This window comes from Patagioenas fasciata, chromosome 3 (genome assembly GCF_037038585.1).
Source record: "Patagioenas fasciata isolate bPatFas1 chromosome 3, bPatFas1.hap1, whole genome shotgun sequence".
In the NCBI taxonomy this organism is placed as follows: Eukaryota; Metazoa; Chordata; class Aves; order Columbiformes; family Columbidae; genus Patagioenas; species Patagioenas fasciata.
Genome location: NC_092522.1, coordinates 51,189,902 through 51,213,939, shown reverse-complemented (window position 1 = coordinate 51,213,939; position 24,038 = coordinate 51,189,902). Strand labels below are relative to the sequence as shown.

General features: G+C 43.3%; 1 protein-coding gene and 1 long non-coding RNA gene across 2 annotated transcripts; one reads left to right on the top strand and one right to left on the bottom strand.

Annotated features, from left to right (window-relative positions):
* Positions 1-684: 684 nt before the first annotated feature.
* Positions 685-13,854, bottom strand: DACT2 (dishevelled binding antagonist of beta catenin 2). The gene is made up of 4 exons (XM_065835938.2): positions 13,353-13,854; positions 7,398-7,530; positions 5,638-5,925; positions 685-3,314 (listed from the first exon to the last, which is right to left on the bottom strand). The coding sequence occupies exons 1-4, from the start codon at positions 13,590-13,592 to the stop codon at positions 1,516-1,518; spliced, it is 2,460 nt and encodes an 819-aa protein (XP_065692010.2). The 5' UTR covers positions 13,593-13,854; the 3' UTR covers positions 685-1,515.
* LOC136100641 (uncharacterized) lies at positions 13,827-21,286 on the top strand. Its single transcript, XR_010651217.2, has 3 exons — positions 13,827-14,115; positions 15,260-15,332; positions 15,679-21,286. It is a non-coding gene; the product is annotated as an uncharacterized lncRNA (long non-coding RNA).
* Positions 21,287-24,038: the final 2,752 nt, after the last annotated feature.

The window sequence follows — 24,038 nt, the reverse complement described above, 5'->3', positions numbered from 1 at the left end:
CAAGTTTAGTCTTTAAAGACTCTTGTTTGCTAATGAATCCTTGGAGTAAACAAGCACTCTTTTACCCCGTTTCTGGAAAGCACTTGCCTTTTGTTTCAGACCCAGTACACCCAGCTGAATGAGGTAATGCCTACATCTCCTAGGCCTGGAATGTATGCAGACTGAGCACTGAAACAGGGTAGGAGGATAATACCTGCTCTTTGGTAAACACAGGGTGAACTTCAGCTCAACTTCCAGATTGCTGTGCTCAGAGGAAAGAATTAGGACTGGGTGTCTGAACACAAATCACTTCATCAGTTTAGCAAGTGACTCAAAGCTTCACATAGATGCCCTTAAATGCATTCAAAACATAGTATGTATACATGTTTTAGAGTGTCTTCTGACAGAATTGCATCAATTTGAGTCACTTAAACATTACCCTCTCCTCAATACAAATACTGTTTTAAAATTCACTCATTCAGAAGCAGGTGCTGAAGCAGGGTTCCTGAGGTAGCAGCTGAAAGGACCTTGGTTCTGACTGAGCTATAGCAACCTTCTGAAAAATAAAAAAGAACTCCTCCGCACAGCAATCATAAAAACACATCTGTTCCATCAAATAAAGCTCCTCTGGATTCCTGACACAATGTTGGAGTTCAGAATAATGTTCTTTAGACATCCAAATCAGACAAGCACAATTTTCAGAAGTACATTAAATAGTATTTATTGAGTTTGCAATTTCAGGGTCAGGGCTATATAATCTCAGTCCCAGCTATTCACACACTGTGGCACTGAGCCCTCATGTTCTTTCAGCCATTCAACAAATGGACAATAACATGGAACATCATAAAAAAGGGGTTTGAAAACAAAACAAAACAAAACCAACCACCTATACTTTCAGTTTTGAAAACAGGAAAAAAACTGAAGTCTTGTTCTCGTTCACAAATACATTTGCCTTGATTAAACACATATTTTTTTACAGAAGAACAGACTCATGCTCCTGATGTTTGGGAGAAGGTATGGGACGGTTGATTTTAAAGAAAGAACTATGGAGAGCACTGACAGCTTTTCCATATGAGCACAGTGACAGTTGGATGGCTAATACAGACTTCAGACTGCAAAGAATTCCTCACAAGAGGGGGGGATGCTACCAAATATCCAGTTGGGAAGAGCCTGTCTTCTTGGGAAGCCTTTGTGTCTGGAACTGATTCTGTGGGTGCATATAGTCAACAAACCATCCTGCCTGTAAAACCTTATGGCACAGGTTGGTTTCATTTTCACCATGGTGACCATTCTGCATAGTAAAAAAAGGCATCACACAATATACACAGATCCATATTTACAGAATAAATGGCAAAAGAGGAAATTAGATACAGTGACATTTATGTCCAGGCATTAACAAACAAGATCCCTTGTGTTGATTCAGGGATTATTCACAGTTCATTTAAGCAAGTCTTTTTCTCTGCACATGAGTTCTCTTGTTTTGCAAATGAGAGCCAGCAGGATGTCTCACTGTAAGAGACAGATGCTTGCTCTCCCCTAAACCATGGTCATGACCTTCAGAGAGGCAGGCTGGAATCTCCTAATCTTCTTCTTCAGTGCCTTTGAAGCTTTGATGCGACAGATTTTGGGCACTGGGAGAAGAGGCTTGGAAGAGGCCTGGACAGTCCCCAATTGTCTGACAGAACCTTCAGGCCAGATCAGCTCACTTTCATCCCCCTCATCATAGTCAAGGGCAAGACTGCTACTGTTACTACTGCCATCCGAATCGCTGTCACTGGACTCGCTGTCCCCGAAACGGTTAGTTGTGAAATCGCTGACCTCCCCTTCGCTGGTCTCTGCGATGGTGGAGTGAAAGAGGGAAGCACACTCTGCAGAGTACTCTGAGTGGTCGGACTCGCTTTTGGTGTAAGCTCCGTGGCGCTGGCTCTTGGAGCGAGCCCTCATGCTGACAGCGCGCAGGATACCTGCTCTCCTTGCTGGCTGCCTTGGTCCTCCTAGGCCAAAGCTACCAGAGAGGCCGGCCAGGTGGGCCTTAGCAGAGATCTCCACTGTGGACTGCCACTTGCGCTGCTTCTTCTTGCTGGCCGTGTCTATGCAAGCTGCTTCCAGGGAATGCAGTGCATTGGCAGAGGCTCTGTAGAGCTCTGGCCTGGATGGCGTGGTGGGAAGCCTCACCTGCGCAGGGAACAGGCTTGACTCTGAGCACGACCTTCCGGTCACTTCACCAGAATATGAAGGTCTCTGCACAAGGCTCTTCGCTCCGTGTGGTCTTTGGGGCTGATTCCACTCAGCAGACAGCCTGGCAGCCCCATGGGACCCTCTTGCCTTCTCCAGGTACAAGGCTTGCTTTCCAGGCCGCAGGACTTTTTCACTGTTCCTCCTCTTTATCTTCACCGCCTTTGTTTTGGAGCTGGCAAACTTGACCCGGACTTGGTGGGATTCTGCAGGAACGAACTGTGCATGTACGAACTCACTCTGTGCCATTCGCTCATGAGCTCCTGAGTCGGCCAATTTGGCATTGCCACCCCTTTTGAGGGGCACCTTTCTGGGTGGGACAGCTTTAGCATTCCAGGTGCCCAGGCTGGAGTCCTCCTGGCACAACTGTGAGGAGGATGAACTGTGCTCCACGCTGCTCTCTGTCTCTTCTGCCAGAGGAGAGCCCCTTGCTGCTGACTTGGCAGGATAACAACTATTCACAGCTGATGGCTCAGTGTCAGGGTGAGTGGATGGCTGGTTTTCATTCACACAGCGCACAGTCTCCTGCTGCTCGGCACATTCCCCCTCTGGCACCTCTCTCTGAAGCCTCCCTTCAGCTTTGTTACTTTCCAGAGAACCCGCTTGTTTTTCCAGCTGGCTACTGCTGCTGTTAATTTTCACTCCGCCAGTGCTGGGGGTTATGATGAGTCTCTGGTGCATTGTGGCTGGCTGGCTCTTTGTTGAAACCCGCTCACTGGCATCAGCCCGATTGTTCCCTTTGCATCTCGTCAGCTGCAGCAATTTATTGATGTAACCCCCTGGCCTGGCCTCAGCAGTTGGCCTAGTCCTAATCAAGCTGGGACCTGTTGCACTAGGAATGGGTTTGTAGGGAGGAGCCTGGAGGTCTGCTTCTGGGGATGACCCTACCAGGGAGAAAAGGGGACTTTGTAAAGCCACCGCATGTAGGGGGCTTGGGTAAGGATACACATCAATGCCATTCTTGGAGACCAAATCGTTCTGGAATTTGGGGTCCACGCTGAACAACTGCATGTCTTCGGCATGGCACAGAGGCAACGCGGATTTGGCATCTGCCTCCTTCTGAAACCTAGTGTCTGCTGGAATGAGTCTTTCCAAGTCACCTACACAGTGGATGAAAATAAATAACCTAATTAAATCACAGACAATTATATTCAAACTGGCTTATGCTAAAAGAGCTATTTCAGAGGGATGTGCTAGCTTTTACTAAAATCAGTAGCATGAAGGAAGAAAATAGTTTCCTCCAAGATCACAGAATCACACAGAATCACAGAATGTTAGGGATTGGAAGGGACCTCAAAAGATCATCTAGTCCAATCCCCCTGCCGGAGCAGGAACACTTAGATGAGGCTACATAGGAATGTGTCCAGGCGGGTCTTGAACGTCTCCAGAGTAGGAAACTCCACAAGATCACTGAATTACTTCAAGGCTTTTATTGACCTGAGCATAATGGAAAATCAAATGCTTTTTTAATGCAAATAAAAAAAAAAAACCTGCTACTTGGATGAAAGTAAATCTGTGCATATATAAAAATATTCTAGAATGTCACAAACTAACAGGAACCAAATCAACTAAACAAAAATATGGGATTATTTTTATTTCTTAGCAAAGATAAAAAGTGAATCCAACAACGACAAAGCCTGAAGCTGAATGTCATGTAAAATTATCCAGTACAACAGACATGGTTATTGAACACTTTTCCCCCAGGACAGGATAAAGTCTTCCTCTGGATATGTGACTATAACTCAGAAACTCCCGAAATTTCCAGCATGCAGAGCCAGTGGTATTTTTTTTTAAGTGGTTATATTTGTATTCCAGCTTTTTTCCAACCTTTTTATATCACGTGCCTTGGAAAAAGCTATAGAACTGAACCAGCTGCTTTAAGAGGACTTAAGCAGACATTAGGTTACAGTGTTTCTTAACCTCTTAAATGCTGGAAGCTGTAGCTGTTTATTAGTTTGCTTTAGGAAGACATTATTAGTAAACAGAAGCACTCAACCCACATGGAAGAGCCATTAAAACTCACATATCACATAGGCCAGAGAGTGATGTGATTCTACTTTTCCTTAAACCCAAATCAAATGAAACCTCCTAACTGGATCTCCCATTTCATTTGATAATAACATGACCAGTCTCGTGCCTTTCTCAAGTAAGCAACTTCTTAGAGTATTTAATTCCAGAAAGAAATATTCAGAGCTTCTTAAAGGGTAGAAAACCAGGAATGCCATAATTCTATGTGTGAGGTTGTTTTCCTTTTTTTTTTTTTTTTTTTTTTAAAGTAAACCCTAAGGATGTAGAAGAATGGTCTAAAGAAACTTAGAGAAAAAAACTAAGAGTAACTGCTCAGGCATATGGGAGGCTCAGTCCCTGAAGATGGCATTTATGGCCACCAATTCAGAGCTTCTAAATCTTGGAGTACTGTCAAGATTGCTCTAAGTTACACTTGACTTTTGCACCCTCCTCTCAGGAGCATCTCCTGTGCACTGAGAGAACAGGCTGTGTTCTTGTGTGAAGCAAGGCTGTTCCATCCAGACAAGCCATCCAACAGAGCGCTATGATGCTGCGTTACCTCTGGTACCACAAGTACTAGAACCATCTGCAGTTAGTTGGGAGTTCTCTGTACAACAGTACAGACTTCAGTGCCAACAAATCCTCAGCTCACTGATTTCCTGACTCCTTCATGCTACCAGAAAACTCAACAATCAAATCCAACCACATATTTTACTTACGGTGACTATTTCTGACCTGTGACAGGAAGCTTCTGAAAGACTTCAAAATTCAGCATTGTCTGTAGCGTCCTACCTAAGGCACTTACAGACCTGCTACAGCAAAGGTTAGGATGATGATTCCTCAAACAATATATTTTCATAATGAAAATTCTTTAGGAAATTGCTGGCAGTGTGTAATGGTGCTCTCTTGTGCAAACAAACCAGGAAAACATCAGAACAATGCTTGTGGTGTCTCAGCAAGCTTTCCGCTTGCCACTGAAAGAAATGGCAATTGGTTTGTACCTGCAGTTACCTGTGCAGACAAACCAAGGAGAGGAAAAGAGAAATTTATTCCCCTCTCCAAATGACAGTTTTCTGGAGTAACGTCTCACTTCCTGCAATGTGGTCAACTTTGCAAAAATTACTTCTTCAAGAAACACTACTACCCCAATATTTATGCAGGTAAACGAAAAAAAGTATCTGAACATTCATTACAGTTTTATCTCCTTAACTTAAATACTCTTTTATTGTATTTATTATTGTTTAAAAGTATCTGAGTATGGACAGTAAACAGTTTGGCTCTGTGGTTTCCATTCTCACTTTGTGTATTGAAAATGAATGCTATATATTAATTACACATCGGTATATTAGGTCATAAAAGTAATAACCAGCATTCTGCCCCTCTGTTGAATGAGTACCCAGTTATGCTGTTGATTACCTGTGGAAACCGGCCTCGGCCGGGACCTGGCAGGAGTCCCAGAAACATCTGTGGTAGCTGTTATCCGACATCCATTGCTGACATAGGGTCCCTGCTGTTGGAAGCTGGTGGTGTGCACAGTAGTTTCATCTGCAGACTTGGGTCGGTAATCAAACACGCTGAGCCTTGCTTTAGGGTGTTGAGAGCCCGGCAAGAGACTGGTGTGGGAGGAAGAGATGGACTCACTGTACACAGAGGTACAAGAATTGGAGAGTGAGCAAGAACCACCATCACTCAGGTCATAGAAGCCTGCAGAGTTAAAAGAAACAGGAAAATATTTCTTATTTGCAGTAACTAAACATGCTCTGTAGAAAAAAAAAAATCAGACAATAAAATAAATCTACATTTGGTACGTGCCACAGGCCTAAATTTACGATAATTTATTTGGGTAACTTTAGCAGAGGCATGCTCTAATTCAATCACCTTTTATTGGGCTTCTGCATATTTACTTAGGCCCCAATCCAACTTGGCACATACATGCATGCTGAGTTCTGAGGGCGGGACGGAGTGAAGTGCAGCACCATCACGCCCAGTTCTTCACTGGAGAACATCTTTGGGGACTATTATGCAACTGGTGTAAAACAGGGCCGTCTCACGTTGTTGTAACTTGTGCTAGGTGCATACAAGCACAACGTGGCTGGGAAAGCAGGATAAAACTAGCCTGTGATCAGAGCTGCCAACTCTGTGATAGCTGGAATGTCTATGGGCAGAGAATGGAAGCTATCTTCCCTCTCTGGGTCTTGCAGTCAATACCAATTAATTATGGAAATATTAAAAAAGGCTCTGTATAAATTCGAGATAGGATTTTTTGTTATTCCACTCTATATAAAGGAAACTGTTTCCTTTTGAACTGTGTGTATGTGCCGAAGCACACAACTGAACTTAAACACTCAACAGAAACTTGCACTTTTTACACATGCTGTAAGTATCAAGCTGCAAATCTGTATGCTGTAAATAAAAAAGTTGTTTTCTTGTCTCATTGAAGACTAAAGGCTTTTCAAAATTCTATTTAAAAAGAAGTATCCCCGGTGTCCCAGAACAGATAACAGAAATTGGTTTTAAAAGACATTCTAGCTATAAAAGTCTGCAGTACAGCTCTCTCTATGAATCAGATCCGAAACCTGAAACTCAATCTCTTTTTGTTCATGAGAGCTTTAGTCAACAAACTGTTGGGGTGGTTTTTCTCAGTGTCTTTTAACAGAGCCATTTCATTTTTATATATAAAGGATGAAACATTCATTTGGCCAGAGCACTGTAGTGTTAGTGATCTTCAAAGCCTTAGTGAGGTTCAGGACCCTTCTTGGATTCAAGCGGAGCACTAGCATGCATGTTGGTCTTCCTCACTTCTAGTAAGTACTCTAGCCACTTTGTCAATGGTCATTCTGCATTGGACAAGACAATTAACTAATAAAGGTGGCTCCTTCTCCTTTCATTTGTGGCTAAAATGTGCATTTAAAAATAGTAATAAAAAAACCAAAAAACAAAATCAAGAAAGCAAAACAGAAAAAATACTGTTTGAGTGAATAAGCATTTTTCCAACTAAATCAACTTAGCAGAAAGATTCCCCCAGCTTTGTGAGCATCCCTGTGCCAGGTAACTACTCTCCAGCTCAGCCATGGGGCACAGTTTCTGACCAAACAATATAGAGAGTTTTGCTGAGCAGCTGACACCCTTCAGGGTGTTTATTCACTTTCAGGAATAAACAACCAAGTGCACCTTACCTGAGCTGGGCCGGCTGTCACTATCCAAGTATTCACTGGAGGTCTTACTGACGTCTAATTTCAGCTCACTTATTCGCTGGTCCAGCTGATCCAGGTGGCTTTTCAAGCCGACATCCTGTCTCCTCAAACGAGACTAATTCACAAGTCAAGGGAAGAAGGAGGAAATAAAGAATAGTCACAGTTAGAATCTCAGTGTCAACACCTGAATTCAGGCCATCTGTGCTGGGCAGATTCTGCTCTCATTATGTGTTTTGCTAGGGATTGCTGCAACTGGCTCTCTGTAACGAGACTGACATAATGGACAAGTATAAAACATTCTGTTTCTTAGTATATACTGTCTTCCGCCTAGCTGAACAACTTCTCAAAACTTTTCATACTGAATACACTTATTTTCACCTTTGAGTTTTTTGTTACACCTATGGCAGGAACTGTAGCTCTAAAGAGGATGGCAATCTTTACATTAATTAACATATTAATATATGCCCTGTGTTTTGCCATATACTGCCTCTGAGCAGAGGACAAGATAAAAGTCACTTGTCTGCATGAACTTTAAGATGCCGCCTGATGAAAAGAAACTGGTGTATGTAGAGGTGTATTATTTCCACACAAAGTAAAGGCAGTATACTCATTTCTGGAAAACCCTGGGCTTGGATGATGTCTTCCTAGTTGAAAGTGTACACTGCGCAAATTGTGACATCTGCTTTGCTGAAAGTTTTCCTTGCATGTCTCGTGGCTAGATATTTCTACACGTTTTATGCAAGTAGACACTTGAATAGTGCTGTGAAAATGACTGTATTTAAAATAAATGGTGTCTCAAGCTTGTGAATAATCCATCAGAAGCCAGCAACAAGATCCTCTGCCTACTGCAATCACTGACCAGGCTGATCTGAGGTAACAGCTCCCGCAGTTGCTCCCTCAGTATTTCTGCCGTCAGCTTGGCCAGGCAGATGGGCAGGAGTGAGGTAACAGCCAAAGAACCACAGTTGGTTTCTGTCACAAACTTCTCACATGGCACTTGGCAAATTATCTAGGCCCAGTCGCTATTTAGGCAGCTTCTAATTATATCCCACCTCACCACCCATACAACAGTGCTTTACAGAAAGGTGGTCTCTTGAAGTTGGTTGTGAAGTTGTGTTCACAGCCCTTGAGGGGTAGGGTTTCTATTCAGTAATGGCCAGAATAACACAACTAAGCTTCTTCTTTACATATGTGGCAGTTCTAGCAGCATTTCCAATGTCAAATATGAAAAAAAAAAAAATCTAGGTCCTGCAAACTAATTAAAGTATCTGCAAAATTAAATGACATGCAGAAAATCAAAATCAGTATATACACATTTTCAACTCCACTTTCTTTGTGCTCAGACTATTCAGCTTTTAATATTTGCATTTTTAGGTTTCTCCATAGCTATAAACACTCAAAGCAAGGACAGCCAAGATCCTAAGATAATCTGTAAATGATTAGAACCTCGGATTCAAGGCAAATTGAAAAAAAGACAGATGCCTTCAGTCTCACAAGACAACTGTGCTGGCTGGTGATGCTGCTGAGAATGTATTTCTAGCATGCTTTCAGAGAGAACTGGAGGAATATGTAAGACACAAGAAATATAGTCCCCTTTGTTAGCGTCACATATGTAGGAAGATTAGGCTCAAGAGGCTCATTACTGCTTCCTAGGAAAATCCATGGTAATTTTCCCTCTTTCTGTTTCACATAAACAAAAAGGAGGAACTGGATAACGAAGGAGATTTTCTATCCCATCTGAATGATGAATGTATGACTTCCTCAGTACTTTTTTATTTCCTGCACGGTGAAAAAGCAAAACCATGCCATGCCTCCTTCAATCCCACCTACTCAGGAAATCACAAAGCTTTGTTTTCACGGCTGGAATTAATTGCTTAATGATTAATGTTTTGCCAGCCAATCCCTCAGTCCACGGTTTCTGATTAATGACAGAGAGGCCACAAAGCTCTCAGGTATTCAAAGATTATTTATTATACCTCCAGGTTCTGTCTGCGCTTTCACAGCATTTTAACCAACACACATGATTTACATCATCATTTTTAACCCTTTTATGGTGTCTCACACCATTGAGTTTTCATGTTTCTGGCAGCAATCATAGCTTTGATCTTTTAGTTAACTCCTTCTGCGCTCCACGAGGAGAAGCATTCCTCAAACCATTTGGATAAGGACAGCTTTCCAGTGTGTTTGCTTGAGGTTGTTATTGCTCTAATAACCATGTTAAGCAGCATCCAGAACAATAAACCTTAAACACACTTTTTCTCAGTTCACAACATTAATTTTACATAAGACAAAACCTCGCAGATTAAACCATCTGCTTGCTTTGGGCAACACATCTGCGAAGACTTCTGTACACTGCACAATGCCAGACCAGGCTTTCCAAATCAACTTATGCTATCAATAGGCTACAGTTCTTGGGAGCCACATCTGGGATATCATCATAACACTCACTTTTCAGAAGGAAGAACATCCTCTGAAAAGCAAGTTCCTTTAAGTCAGTACAAATTGGCAGCCCAAATCAAGGCACCAAAAGCCCCTAGTCATACTTGACTATTCTTCTCAACTATTAATCGCTTCAGTTGAAGGGAGTTTCACATTCATTGGTTGTAGATTAGCATGTGATCATTTTCTTAATTCAACTGTATTTTGGAATGGAAAAAATATAGCATTAATCTTCTCTAGTTTTACACATCTAAAATCTATTCACTCTTGAGTCTTTATGTAACTGATGGTCTAAAGCAGCCATTTTCAGAGGAAAATTAACCTTATCTATCCCAGACCTTTATTCTAGAGTGAAGTGAATTCCTTATGGAAGCGCTTTGTTCAGTTGACAAAAACTTTAAGTTAGTTTAACATTAAAAATAATATATAAAATTCCTGGTTTAAAATATGTTTTCTTCCATTTAAAACTATTGAAAGGGGAAAAAAATCTGGGCAAAATGCAGGGTACTGAGTGTGGGGTTTTCTTCTCTTCATTTTTATAATATCATAGGCCACCTGAAAGCTTACAAAACAAAATCATTAGATTCAAATCAAACCAAATAATTTTTACAAATATGTTCTCTGAGGAAACATCTGAGAAAATACTGGATGCTGTAGCCGTAAGTATCCATCTACTTTGACAGTGAAAGTGTCGTAGATTTCTTTCTTTGTATTTGCCTTCATTTCCATCTCTTCTTTTTCCTCTGTGTCACCAGGATGTAGTTTGGCCAAGAGACTATTTTAGCACCTCTGGGGTCACTGACAGTAGATGGCATCACTTAACACTGCCTCTCTTCCGCTACAGAGTTCATTCTGCCTGCAGCCCACAGCTGACAGAATTGCTCCTGGCCACCAAGGAGAGCCACTGGCTGGGGCAGAAAAAGGATATGACTGCTGGGGCATCAGAAAGCCTGCAGCCATGCTGCCATTGCCAGGCTGCTGGAAAGGCCAGCTGCTGGCTGTCACTGGTACCTGCTGGTGAGGAAGAGACCAGGATGCTGGAGTGGCATCCACACATGGTCCCTACAGCACTTGGTGGCTCTGCTCCACCCATTCCCAGTAGTGGCACTTGACTTCCTAAGGCTACTGCCTCTGCTTTTCTGTTTCTCACCTCACCACCATAGAAGAAACCTGGCTTCACTCTATCTGCCTTGTTTCCATTGCTCAAGCCAGCTCTGGCTGATACAGCTTCCCCATTTAATGTTGCAAGGACCAAACTTTTTATGAATTAAACCGTGAACAAGCTAAAGCCCAGAGCTACAGCCCTACTTGAAGTTTGGATTAAGACAGACTGCAAGGCAAACTTCCATTTACATTGCTAATGAGTTTCTCAATCTGAGAGCTTATAGAGCAGTGATCACATATTCTATCGTTCACGGGCCAAGAACAACAAGGATGAAGATGTAACACTCCCTGAGCAATGCTGTGCTTTGCATTTTCTGTTGGTTTTAGTTTTAACAATTTCCTGTGATCATGAACAGAATTTTCAAGGGTTTTGACTGCAATATGCTGCCCATGAGTCACCGAGTAACAGTTTTCAGTCTGTGGTCTCCAAGTTCCTAAGATCTGCGGACTACTTCTAACAGGTCTGTGAAAAGCCTCTTTTTGACTGAGTTTACTTTGCTATTAAGCAGCTTCAACATATGTACCTCTACTCAAATATATGCCTGCAATTTGCAGGGGGAAAAAACAATAAGGGTACCACGTACGCCAGTCTGAAAAGTCTCCAGCAGCCACGGATCAACCAGAAGAGCTTTGTATCACTACTTTAAGCATTCACACAACTGCAGTTTTGCTGAAGAACCTGCCACTGGACTTACGTAGTTCTGAGTCATCCCTCCCAAGCTTTCTGAACACTTTCCTCCCAGGCATCCCCAGAAGACACGTTTCCCATAATTGCACTGGCACCTACTGGTGAAATACATCCCTCTCCTGTGGTGTGCTCACTATCATCCTCCCAAATCCCACATTTCTAAGGGCAGAAAGCTAAGGCCCAGTTTCTTCCATTTCAATGGCTAGTTTTTCCTATGTCCTTAGAAAGTGTTACAAGGTGCCAGTAAAGTCCTGACAACATGATCTTCTATTTTAATATTTTATTTGAAAAAACATATAAACAAATGAGTAATTAAAACACAACAGCTGACAAGAAAAAAGAACAGTTACTATGGTCAGTGGTCATTGATTGTTTTTGTTAACCAAGTGGCCCCAGACAGGCAATCGATGTCTTTAATTCTTCCGTTTAGATAATAAATAAATAAATAAATAAATAAATAAATAAAGTAGAGCCATTAGTTAATATTATCAATGACAGGTAATCAAGTGGCTGGCAATCCACTTGTCCTGCATTTTTCACTTTAATCAAGATATGCCCACTGCTGTGTTTTCACATGTGGTAGTTAGGTTTCCCTGAAGGTTAAAGCCAATTTTATTCCGAGATGCTGCCTGATAAAGCTGCCTCTGGGGAGCGAATAACCATGCTGTTTTCACACCTGATTGATAACTGATGGCCAAGCCTTGCACCAGTACAGGGAGGGAAAGGGTTCTGAATTAAGTCTGAGTTCACTGAAGTGTGTAATTGCCCCTACTAGAGATTAAAGCTCTTTACCCTTTGATTGTTGTTTCACCTATGAAGCTTGCTTCAGTCACAATTCAGAATTTATTTTTCCTTCTGTCACAAAAAACACATGCAAGCAGCTGGTGTTAGACTTCAAATACAAGGCCTGGCATTCAGTTATTTTCCTCTTTTGATCACACAGTCCGTGGTAAGAACAAAGTACTCCTGGCCCAAAAAACCCTTCCTGCCAGATTGACTCCCACCGGCACACAACTGCGTGGGCACACATCGGTGTGCACAGATCAGTGTATGCACACACGCCCATACCAAACCCCTGCGCGCTGAGTCTATTTATGCCCATCTCACTCTGTGTGTCTTTTGATCTCCTATTCAAACGGCTGCCGCAATGAAGAGCTGTGCGCTCGCACGCGTGATACAGGTATTACGGGAAGTTTATAATCTCCTACTCTTCTGCTCCGATGAATGAGCAATGCCGGGTAACAACTTCTCGGTGCTCCTCCTGGCACAGAGCCCTCTAGCAACACTAGGCATTTCGGTTCCGTGCACAGGCGCTCAGGTGAGCCCCGCCCGAGGAAGAGAACCCACCGTTATCACAACGGGGACAGGCGCGGTGGCCACAGCTCGCCCCAGCGACCCTCCCCGGGCCCCGCCGCTCGCACCTGCCCGCGGGGGGAACGGCTGCCGGCGGGGCAGGAGGAGCGGGAGTGGCCGTGGCCGCGGCCGCAGCGCCCTGCCCGCTCTCGGCCCCGACACGGCGCCGGCGGCTACCACGGGAGAGCGGGGTGTCAGGCAGCGCTGCGCGGGGCGGCCCGGCAGCGCTCCCCTCCGTCTGCCCGCAGCACCGCGGCTCCGGGGGCAGCGGGACGCCCCGTCCCGTCCCTTACCAGCTGCTCCTTCAGGGCGGTGAGGGTGGCCTCCAGGCGGTGCTCCTTGCTGTGGGCGGACAGGGGCTGCTCTGCTCCGCCCGCCGCCGGCCGCTGCGGCATGGCCAGGGCTGCCCGCACCAGCTGCCGCTGCTTCTCCCGCAGCACCTGGAGCTCCTGGAGGCCGGCCAGGGCCGCCTGCAGCCTTTCGCCCACCCGGCCGCGATCCCAGCCGCCCGCCCGCGGGACGCCCAGCAACATCGTCAAGGCTGGGCCGCGACCCCGGCCATGGCAATGGGGCGGCGGGGAGGCGGTGAGGCTGCTCCCGCCCCGGGCCGTGCCTGCGGCGAGGGCCGCCCGCTCCGCGACTGGCACCGGAGCGAATGGAGCGGGTCCTCAGCGGCTCCTGCGGTTTTGGAGGAGAGGTGGGGACGGGGGAGGGAGGTTGAGAGGGAGGGAAGGGAAGCGGGCTGTAGCGCCGGGGCCACCTCTCGGGGTGGATACGCGCGGAGAAGAGCCAGCGCCCGTGCACTCCCTCCGCCCCGCGCGGGGGCGGCTCCTGCCCGCCCCGGCCCCTGCCCTGGGGGCAGCCCTCGACTCGTCCCCCGCCACGGCGGCAAGGGGGGACGAGCTGCCCGGCCTCCTCCGGGAGAAACAGCAGTGGGCGAGCCAGGGCGCAGCGCCGGGGTGAGAGTGAGCTCCGGGGATGCTGCGGAGACAGGAGCCGAGCCCGCCGTCGTGCTGCAGCCGCCTGCAAGTGAAAATAATGCGGGGATGTGGCGCGGTGAGTGCTCGCAGGTATAACACTTCCCTCACAAAAATGTGGGGCTTGTAACTCCATCCCTTCCCCTCTTTGCTGGTGTTTCCTATCAGGCACAGCACTGGGACTCCCCATCTTGCTCTCCAGAAACCAACCCAACTGGGCTATCTAGTTGCAGATGTTTGCTTTCTCATACTGGATTTTGATTTCCACTTTGGAAGCAAGTCAGAGACCTGTTTGGTGAGGTCAAGGTGTGGCTCAGCCCCCTCTCCTCCCCTACTCCCCCGAAGTCACTAGCTTTAAATGGGACTTGAAAACACAGTTGGTCATGGAGATACAAGGTCATGGTGCTGTTGGTACCACTAAATGCCTGTGTTTAAAGCTCCCAAGACAGGCAACTGCAACTTCTTAGGATGTAGTTGGTTAGCATGCAGCAAAGCCCAGGATGCGTGGTCTGTAGTGATGGAAAGGGGGAAAAGAAGTCTTGATACCAAAAGTCTGTTGAACACAGTAGAGACCATGCTGACAGGAGACTAGTTTTCTGCTGCCTACACTGAAATAGGAAGCATTTAGATCCCACAGGTCCAGAGATCACTGTCTGCCACACTCAAGTGATTGAAAAAATTTCAGGAAAGGTGTATGATTCTCCACAAAGCAGTGAGCTCAGACTCAACTCATCTGTCTGTGGTTATCTCTGTTCACTCTGTGGTGTATCTTTAAAAGCTAGCATACTTTAATTTGAATGCCACTTGACTTTGTGCTGGGATACATGAGTTGGGTGAGTGGGAACCAGCTGCTCTGTCATCTGTTGTTCAAGTGGCCTTCTTTCAACACCATATGCAGGTGGCCTTTTCCACTGCTGACACGGCAGCCAGTCTGGCTTTCCCTGTAGCAGTCCCTAGCTGTAGGAATGTCAGATGCACTAAAATAATGTCAAATCCAGCTCCTTGCTGGGGGGCCAGGTTATTCACGTGTTTGTTCACCAAATCCCATGCAACACATTATTTGATAGTCCCAGCAGGGCCAAGCCTTGCTTTCGCTATGTCACTTTCAACAGTTTTCATGTAGCTTGAAGATTTGAGAATAATATTTACCCTGCAAAGTTGAACTATGTCAGAAGGGGTCCAGAGAGGTCCTATTCTGACAATTTGTACACAAATATTCACAGATATCTCCAGCTGCAAATGGAACTACAGGAACAAGAATGAGTGATGGTCACAGCACTATAGTGCATGGTTAAAGTATGTATGATATATGACATGTATAATCTAAGGCATGTTTTGGGCTTTTTTTCTTTCGCTGTAACGAATATGTGTCCTGTTTTTTTGTTTTTTTTTTTTTTTTTTTTTAAAAAAAAAAGATCAGTTTCTCTTTAGTTGATTTTCTTTTCAGCTAGTGTCTTCTTAGTAACTGCAGTTTTCTGAAGTTGGGTACATGTTTTTGTAGACATAGCAATGGAATGCAAGGTTGCTGATAAGGATGCACATCCCACAAGGGAGAGGGGCAAGGAGGAGCAAACTGTACAGGTGATTAAAACTGATACATCATATAAAATGGGTGATCACGAAGGGTCTCATCTCTCTTCAGTTATGGCCGACATCTGGAAAGGACCCTGCCTGCCGTCCCTGCAAATCTGAGGCCTAGTGACAGACCCTGCATCCTTGAATCCAGTTCTGGTTTGCTGCAGCATCCAACCCAGGACTTCCGGGTGCCTGCCCTGCAGTTGCTGGAGCAGTACTGATCTTTGCCAGGGAATTCAAGATTGGTTTTGTATATTTTGTATTATTTTCTCTATTTTATTAGTAGCATTAGTAAAACATTTTTAACTTTTTCGAACTTGCAAGTCCCCTCTCTCTTTTTGCCTTTCTTTGCCCTCCTATTGCTTTTTCTTAGTGGTGCAAGAGGGGGGAGCTGATGAGTTGGGGGGAAGGGGTTAACAGAGCATCTGCCATGGTTTATTGTGACCCTGCAATTAAACCTTGAACAATATGCCTCTACTATTTTTACTTCCCCATCCATCTTGCTGAATTTCTCTGTTCAGAACGATGCCTCAGTGCCAGGATGTCTGAACTCTTCATCTACAAGGTGGAAAGAAAAACTGAGTTCACAACTGAGATGCTGTTGAAGGCACTGACAGAAGACAGCATGAAGACCTATCACCTCTTGGATGGAGGTGGCAAACAACCATCAGTGTACGGCAGGTGGCAAGAATCTTGAAAAATGCCATTGCATGTATGAAGAGCTGAAGCGTTTTTTGTAAATTGCTAGGGACTTTGAAAAAAAAGACATACAGCATAGTTCCGTATTTTATTCAAGCCATGTTCTAACACGACCAATTAGGAGTCACTGACACAAATACCAGTTAGTATATACTTGCTAGGACAATTAGAGAATATAAGGTCATATATCTTTCTTTTCCTCCTTCATTTACAAGGAACTGTTATCCCTTGCTCTTTGTTCTTCCTCTTCTTTCACCTGTTTATCTTTTCATATATTAAATCCCAAATGGGCTATATCACAGCAGTATCTTTATTCTAATCAGCTTCCTGATTATCCATTCTGTTGTACTGGTTACTTTCTTCCTCAGAACCCTTGTGATGTCACTTAATCTTTTCAGATAACTCAACAAATAGCTTGTGTTATCCAATTTCTGGGGGAGAGAGTCAAAAGGTGTGAATTGCCCCCAAATTCAGGACTACGAGATTATGTGGAGGAGTGGTAGTGGTGAAGGTGAAAGCTTCATAGTAGGGACTTATAAAACTTCTGCTATTCTTAATGACTGAAAGAGAACAATGTTTGATATTGATGCTCTGTAAAGTTTCACTGGACTTTAAGAATGACTTAAAAAGGGAGCAGTTTATGAGTAACATGCCATTTTGCTGCCTAGCTTTAGTACCCTGAATCCAAATGCTGAAATGTAGCTTGCACTTTTCAGGAGTCAAAAGGTTTGACTTTTCACTTACGTTACTTTAATTCAATTAATTTCAACGACATTATTCTTGATTTATGCAAGAATCAGAATAAGATTTCTCTTTGCAACCTATGGATCCTGACGTAAGTTAAATTTTATTAAAAAGCTGTAGTAAAGGAATTATGTGGTTGCAAAATCAGACAACCAACCAGAATTTGTCTACGCAACCTTATTTTAGGTGCTCATTTATATGATGTGATTGCGCAGTGTTGTTCTACAGGTCTATTCCTCAATAAGTATGTAGACTGAAAGATGGTTGATCAGTGGGCAACTATGCAATGTCTCCTGTACTCCTACTCCAGCCCATGCCTTATTTCCTGCAGATCATTTAAGCTGTGGACTGCTGATAGAATTTCCTTTTGCTTTTTAAAAATATACTTAGCATTCCAGCTTTTAAGTGCCTTCTGGTGTGAATGAATAATGTATTTACAACATCCTAAAAGGTATAAAGCTATTTTTGTTTTCTAGGTGGGGACCTGAGGCACCGAGTTTCATTTCAGAGACACTCACTCATTTTAGGCATCCATTGGAGATGCCTTTGGCCTGATTTTTCAGTGTACTTAGTATTATACAGTTAATATATACCTATTTTATTGTTCCAAGCAGAGTTCCCTTTGACTTCACTTGCAGTTCTGAGCACTCAGCACTTTGGTAAATTAAATACTGGGCATTTTAATTTGAATGTCTAGAAAAATGAGGAACACAATTAGTGCTTCTCGTATGGAGCCAGCTTGGGTGTGCCTGCACCTGTGGTAGAGACATGCCCTCAGAGCCTCATAAACCACCAGAAAGGAGGCAGGTGTTATTTACCCTGCTTGGCAGATGGAGATGTACATAGAGGTTAACCCTTTTACACAGGATTGAACAGGAAATCTGTGGTAGGACTTGAAAGTGAAGCCAAATCGTTCCTGTGACCTCAGAAATGACTTTACTCCCTCTTTTGTGGATGTATATTAGCCAGTTTGTGTGGGACTAATGTTAAAGGTAGGACAATTTGTATTGACCTCCAGATGTGTCTAAAAGAGAAGTAGTTGAATGCTTGCTTTGGATGAAGTCCAGGGCACACAAAATGCTTTTGTATACCAGACAACTTCAAGAGCTAAATTGGAGTTTGCTTCCCACGTTTGCTTGTATTTTGTTGTGAAAGATATTTCAGACTTTTTTTGGTAATACTACCTTGTGGAGGCATGTAGAGTCTCCCCACATAATCTTCAGCCTGTGTGTATATTGGCATGTGTAGCGCTGGTTGAGGAAGAATCTGTTTGTTTAGGGCTGTCTCTTGACATGAGAGAAATTCAGTGCATGCACCAGCATCCTGACTTTGCCAGCCAGCTTCTCCGTCCTCTGTCTTGTGTGGTTGTTCCTGGGAGCTCCACAAACCTCTTACCATCAATGCCTCTGAGGGTCTCATGCAGATGTACTGTCTAAGGGAATCTTCTGAGCTGTTGACACCTGGCAGATGTTTAGAAGGTTAGCTGGAGGACTTGTGACTGCACAAGTGGACTAAGCCAAGCGTAACACAGCCATTATCCTACTCAAGAGAAGACAAAGTGCAATTCTCGTACCTGTCACTCTTGCTCATTGTATGCCCCAGAAGGTGTGTACTGAGCGTATCCTTTCATGTAAAAGGACAGAGACGCTGCTTAGTGGTATAGAGTTCTGCTGCAATGTGGGATGGAGCCTTCTGCCATTTTCCAGAAATGTTAAGTTCAACCATTAAGAATATCCTGAAAGTGGACTAAACCCTTATGTTGCCCACACTAGGTAGTGTTAGTTCTGTGCTAGTGCCATTTGCCAGAGAATGCATAGTCCTGCATGCCCCTCTGTGAGGTTACTGTAAGTAAATTGCCATCAGCCAGGCATTTTGTCTAATTAGCAGAGCAGCTGCCTTTGAAAACATTATTCTTTAGGGCTGAAGTCTTAAGGATTACTTTATTTAATTAGGAAGAAAAAAAAATCACTGATGAGAAGGTCTCTTTCTAGAGTTCAGAGAATTTGATTTGAACAGGAAAAAATGACTTTTTGAACTATAGCTTACATGGTAATGGATAGGGGAAAGGAAATGTGCGTGGAGCTCACGGAGACAGCTTCTGCTACAAAACCAGATTTGAGTTGGAGGAGGTCTTTAGAAAGAGGAATCTTCTAAAAACATGAGCAAAATCCAGCCTTTAGCTACCAGGGATTAGGAGATGTCCATCTGTTTTTGTGATTATTTCTGTTTATTTTTTTGCGGGGTTGCAGATTGATTCTCTTGTGACACTCCCAGCACAATGGTGGGGGTTGGAGGGAAGGGAGGAGAGTTTGCCCAGGACTGTTACAAACTTAGCTTGAAAGTGCTCATTCTTGTCTCTAGTCTATGCCCTCCAACTGAAACCTTTGAAATTAAAAGCACATATTTTGGACCACATAAAAATGTGTGTATATCCCTAAATCTGCAAATAGATGGGCAGCCTGGGGGGCACATGAGCAACTCTTGCACAGATGGGGGCTCAAGAAAATATGCAGGAGGATGGAGAAAGTGGTGAGGGTCAGAAATCCAGGTAGGCATAAAGAGTGGCACACAGTAGCCAGGATGAGTCTGGGGACAGAAGTCTGAGAGTTAAGCCAGAAAGCAGAGTTAAGGGCACCAGTGTTCAGAAAGAATGGGAAGTGTGGGGACCCAATAGAGAATGGAAACCTGGAAAGGAAGTGTAATAATTTGGTGTGGCTGTAACTGGCTTCTTTCCAAGGATCTCGAAAACATTGCCATCCTAAATTAACAGGGGAGAAATCAAAGCACGAAGAAATCATTTGAACAGCAGAGGTTGAGTTTAAAACTGATCATAACCACAAGTGCCTGGGGGACACGTGTGTTGAGTACAGTTGACCTTGGGCCAGAGGTCACAGAGTCACTGCACCTCCACATGTTCGTGGACACAACGTTGGTGTAAGGCTCTTTGGAAATACAAGAAGATTTAAATTTGGCTTCTCTAAGAATGAGGTGACAAATGCGGATGTTGGATGCTTCTGCCATGGGATGCACAGACCTAAAGGGAGGAACTGGGCCAGAAGGCTGTCCCACAGATTTGGGGTACCGCAGTTTTTGAAGAGGAATGATGAGGAACTTACTGCTGAGACGGGCAGCAATCCTTCCCCTTCACTTCAGAACCTCATCTCTGTTCTGATGGAAGGAGCCAGGCTGGCTACTTGGGCTGAGGCACAGGCAAAGAGGAAATGGAAGCACAGTCATTCTGCTGCCCCTGTGGGTTAGACATGTTTTGTCCACGCTGGCACTAGCTCTTCTCTGGTGTGGCTCATAGCCTTGCACTGGGCTGTGCTCACTTGGTGCTCACTTCCTCAGCTCCAGCTAAGAACAGTTTGCAGGTCAATGCTTGCTTGAAATCAGGCGCACAAAGCCAGGACACAGTCTGCCTTGTGCTGTTACAAGCCAAGGAGAATAATGATTATTTCTCAACATCGAGCGCTACTTTCTTTTACACCTATTAGTCTCGCTCATTGGCATCCTGATGAAGATTCAGAACTGACTGCTTGTCAATCCTGATATTAGTCCCTAATTCTCTCTTGCAGTCTTTCTCATTTCCATATTTCCTTCCACCAATTATAGCTTGTATTTTTTCCCAGCAGAACCTGATTTTCTTCCTGTCCTCCTGATTTCTGTTGGATTTGCAGCAATATTTTTCTGTCCTCGTTATCATTCATAATGCTTAGCAAGTTCACATCACCTGGAGATTTCATTACAATGTTGTTTAAAATCCTCTTCCTGATTGTTAATGTCAAATGCACATTCCAGCAACATCACAGTACAGTTCCAAACACTTCTCACTGTTTGGTCATTACTCTTCATTATTGCTTTTCCTTCACTTCACTACCATTCAACAGCTTTTCAATACAGGTGGTCATGTTTGCATATCTAAGCTGCCACCTTTTCTGTTTGTATGCCAGATTACTCCAAGTGATTTGTAATCCCTCATTCCAGGGTCTGCTTATGAGCTTTTCTGCTAATATTAGAAATATTTTTGGATTGGACAGCTGTTTTCTAAAAATAATTGGAATCACAGTCTCTGCTGTTTTGTTGATTTAATAATTTATCATTTTTATTTTCCTGTGGTCAAATGCATCCCAATTTTCTTCTTTCACTTGTCCAGCATTAATAAGAAATGAATCCATTAAAGCCCTTATAGTTACATCAATCAGAGAATTGTTCCATTGTTTTATATGTCACATTTTATGCCTCACATCAGATTCTTAACTCGCATTTGCATGTGGATTTCTTTTCACCACTCTTCGTGTCTGTAACTCTCTGTGATCTCTTAATTTTCAAAGTTCCTTACTTACCTGAAAAACAAAGCTAATCCTCATGTGTGTTAGGTCTCAGTCTACTTCTTTGAAAAAGGAACGTGTTTCCAACAGGAAAAGTTACATGTTAGTGTACAGTTCCAGAGTATAAAATATTCCTCCTGCCCCACTGTAGGATTCCACTGATTAACTCTGAGGTCTTACAAAGGAAGGGTGTTACCTTTTTTCTGGACAGATGTAGCATGAAGTTTAGTTAGTGCAAAACAACCTCAAATAGTTTTTCCAAGGAGAATAAAACACAATGCCAGAAAAAAAAAAAAAGGAGAAAAAAGGGTCCTTTCATGGCGATGTATTGACAATCTTAGTTAAGGATGGCAAAAGTTTTCAGGGCATATGGTTAGAAAGCCCCAAGGCACCTATTCATCAAGATATGTAAACACCTAACTCTAAGTAGGTGAGTGGTCTTACTGCTGTCAAAAGCTTTACTTCTATGCTTAAATTTAGGGACATGCTTTAATATCTTGCTAAACTGAAGCATAAGGACCCACTAATTTTAATCTTGCCAAATACTTCTGCAGATTCTGGGTCAGGACATTAAGAACAAAACATCTTTTGTTAAAATTGTTAGCTTAAGGATATTCAGGAGGAACATGGAAAGAAAGAGGAATTCCTCTTTCACAGCATGCTGATTTAGCTGGTGTTTGTATTTATTTGCATTGGAGATCTGTGCAGGTAGTGGGGGTTAGGCTGCAATGCGGAGGATGGCATGGTAATGTACTTTTATTGACTAACAGGCATTGAACGCATTCAGATAATGCACACTTAGCTTGCTGGATGCTCATAGGCTTGCTCCTTTTGAATTCTTTCATCAAAAGGAGAAAAAACAAGCCAACAACCTCCTGACTTTTGAAGTACTTTGATTTTATTGAGTGTGCTTTAAAATACATTCACTTTTCTAGGAAAGATAAAATGGGGCAGATTCAGTTTGCTCTGCTGACTTGAATGCTTAGTGGGCATATTTTTCTGAGTTTTGTGAACTAAAATTTATATGATGGTGTGTAAGAAACACACTGAGCACTGCAGTGACTGGGAAACATTTTCACTTAAATTACTTCTTTTAGAAAGTGTAGATGTGTTTATCCCCACAGAAGCACATCAATGTCAGAAAATCGGAGGTGGGAGAAGAAGTCTTGTCAAATTCCTTGTTTCATTTTGATAATGTTAAATCCTTTCCTTCCACTAGGAGGGAAGTGTATGAAAACCCATATACTGAATCATGTGTTTCAACTGCTGTTTTGCTTCTGTTTATAAGAAGGAGCAGACATACGCAAAACATGCCTTGGGAAGCATGCTCTCCTGCTGAGTCTACCCTGAAAGAATTAATCACAGAGGTTCAATTGTGTCTCCATTTCCCAAAGCTGGGGCCTGTCTGGGCCTCATAGCTAGGTCAGTGATACAACCATAGCAGAGATTGTTTTAGCATTATAAATTGGCAAAATTTACCAGTGTATATCATACCACTGAAGTATTGCTAAATGCATCAATGGAGCAATATTCTGGCAAATTTTTCTCACCAGCAAAGCCTTCGCTTCATTTTTTCACATCTGAAAAGACCAGTGGCAAACTAAAATATTGATATATATTTCTTTTTTTTCACTTCTTCATTTCCTACAAAGGTTAACTAAATTAGCTACTGAACAAATTGCTTTACAGACAATGGTTCTTTGCTCTTAGGCATATTGCAGAAGAAGAGCTGTGCTGGCAGGAAAATGGTGTTTATTCTGTGAAACTATATTTTCAGCATGTTGTGCAACACCAGCAGGTTTGCAAAACTCCAGTTGTGCCGTGTTGGTACCGAGAGTTTTTTGCATACTTTACCATTTGCATGTAGGGTCTGCTGAACTCATCATTGTCTTTGCAGCAGGGTGGTGATCAGGGGCAGTTATATGTCATTAGTGAGCTGTGGAAAAACAAATAGAAAAGTTACAAGCATGCTGAGACGCTGGCTGTGTGTTCAGCAATGGGATGGGCTAAAGCACATATTGCGCATTCCAGGATGGGGAAGATGAATGGGAGATGCATAGATGATCTCTAATTCCTCTGCTACTGAGGCTGTGAAGTTTGTGCTTTGTCTAACATGTCTGTTTACAGTTTTTTGTGTGTGTGAATTGACTGTGCACAAACACATGCGTATCCATTACCTATGTGCTGACTCTTCTGTCTCATCTTCTCTACAATTTATTCCTCTTCAAAAAATTTTTCTTTATTGTCAGGTGCCTATGAAGATTCCCTTGGTTATGTTCTTAATTGGATTTTTTGTTAGATTAGCTTGATTGCAAAGTGTGTTGCCATGTGAACACCTGGGAAAAACAGGGGACAGGAAATTGTGACTAGAGCTTTTTGTAAAATACTAGGTTCTTAAAATCACTTCCAGTATTGTAAATGAACATCAGCAACCCATGCCCAGATAATCCTTAATCATAATTTGACTGCAAAAAGACATAACACAGTTAATTGGGCATGAGATTATTTGATATTGTGTGAAATACACTCTAATGTTCTGTACGTACAACTGTACATAACATTTCATCCCTCAGCACAGGAGACCCACATGGCCTTATTCTCTTTCCACGTGTCTTTCTGATGTAAGAATGTGAGCAGACAAGGCACCACCTACTTG

Excerpts from the sequence above, each read along its gene's own strand:
- DACT2 (XM_065835938.2), bottom strand. The coding sequence starts at position 13,592 with ATGTTGCTGGGCGTCCCGCGGGCGGGCGGCTGGGATCGCGGCCGGGTG. Across the intron at positions 5,926-7,397 it reads TGACAGCCGGCCCAGCTCAG|GCTTCTATGACCTGAGTGAT; the intron begins GTAAGGTGCACT and ends TTAACTCTGCAG. Across the intron at positions 3,315-5,637 it reads GCCGAGGCCGGTTTCCACAG|GTGACTTGGAAAGACTCATT; the intron begins GTAATCAACAGC and ends TCCACTGTGTAG.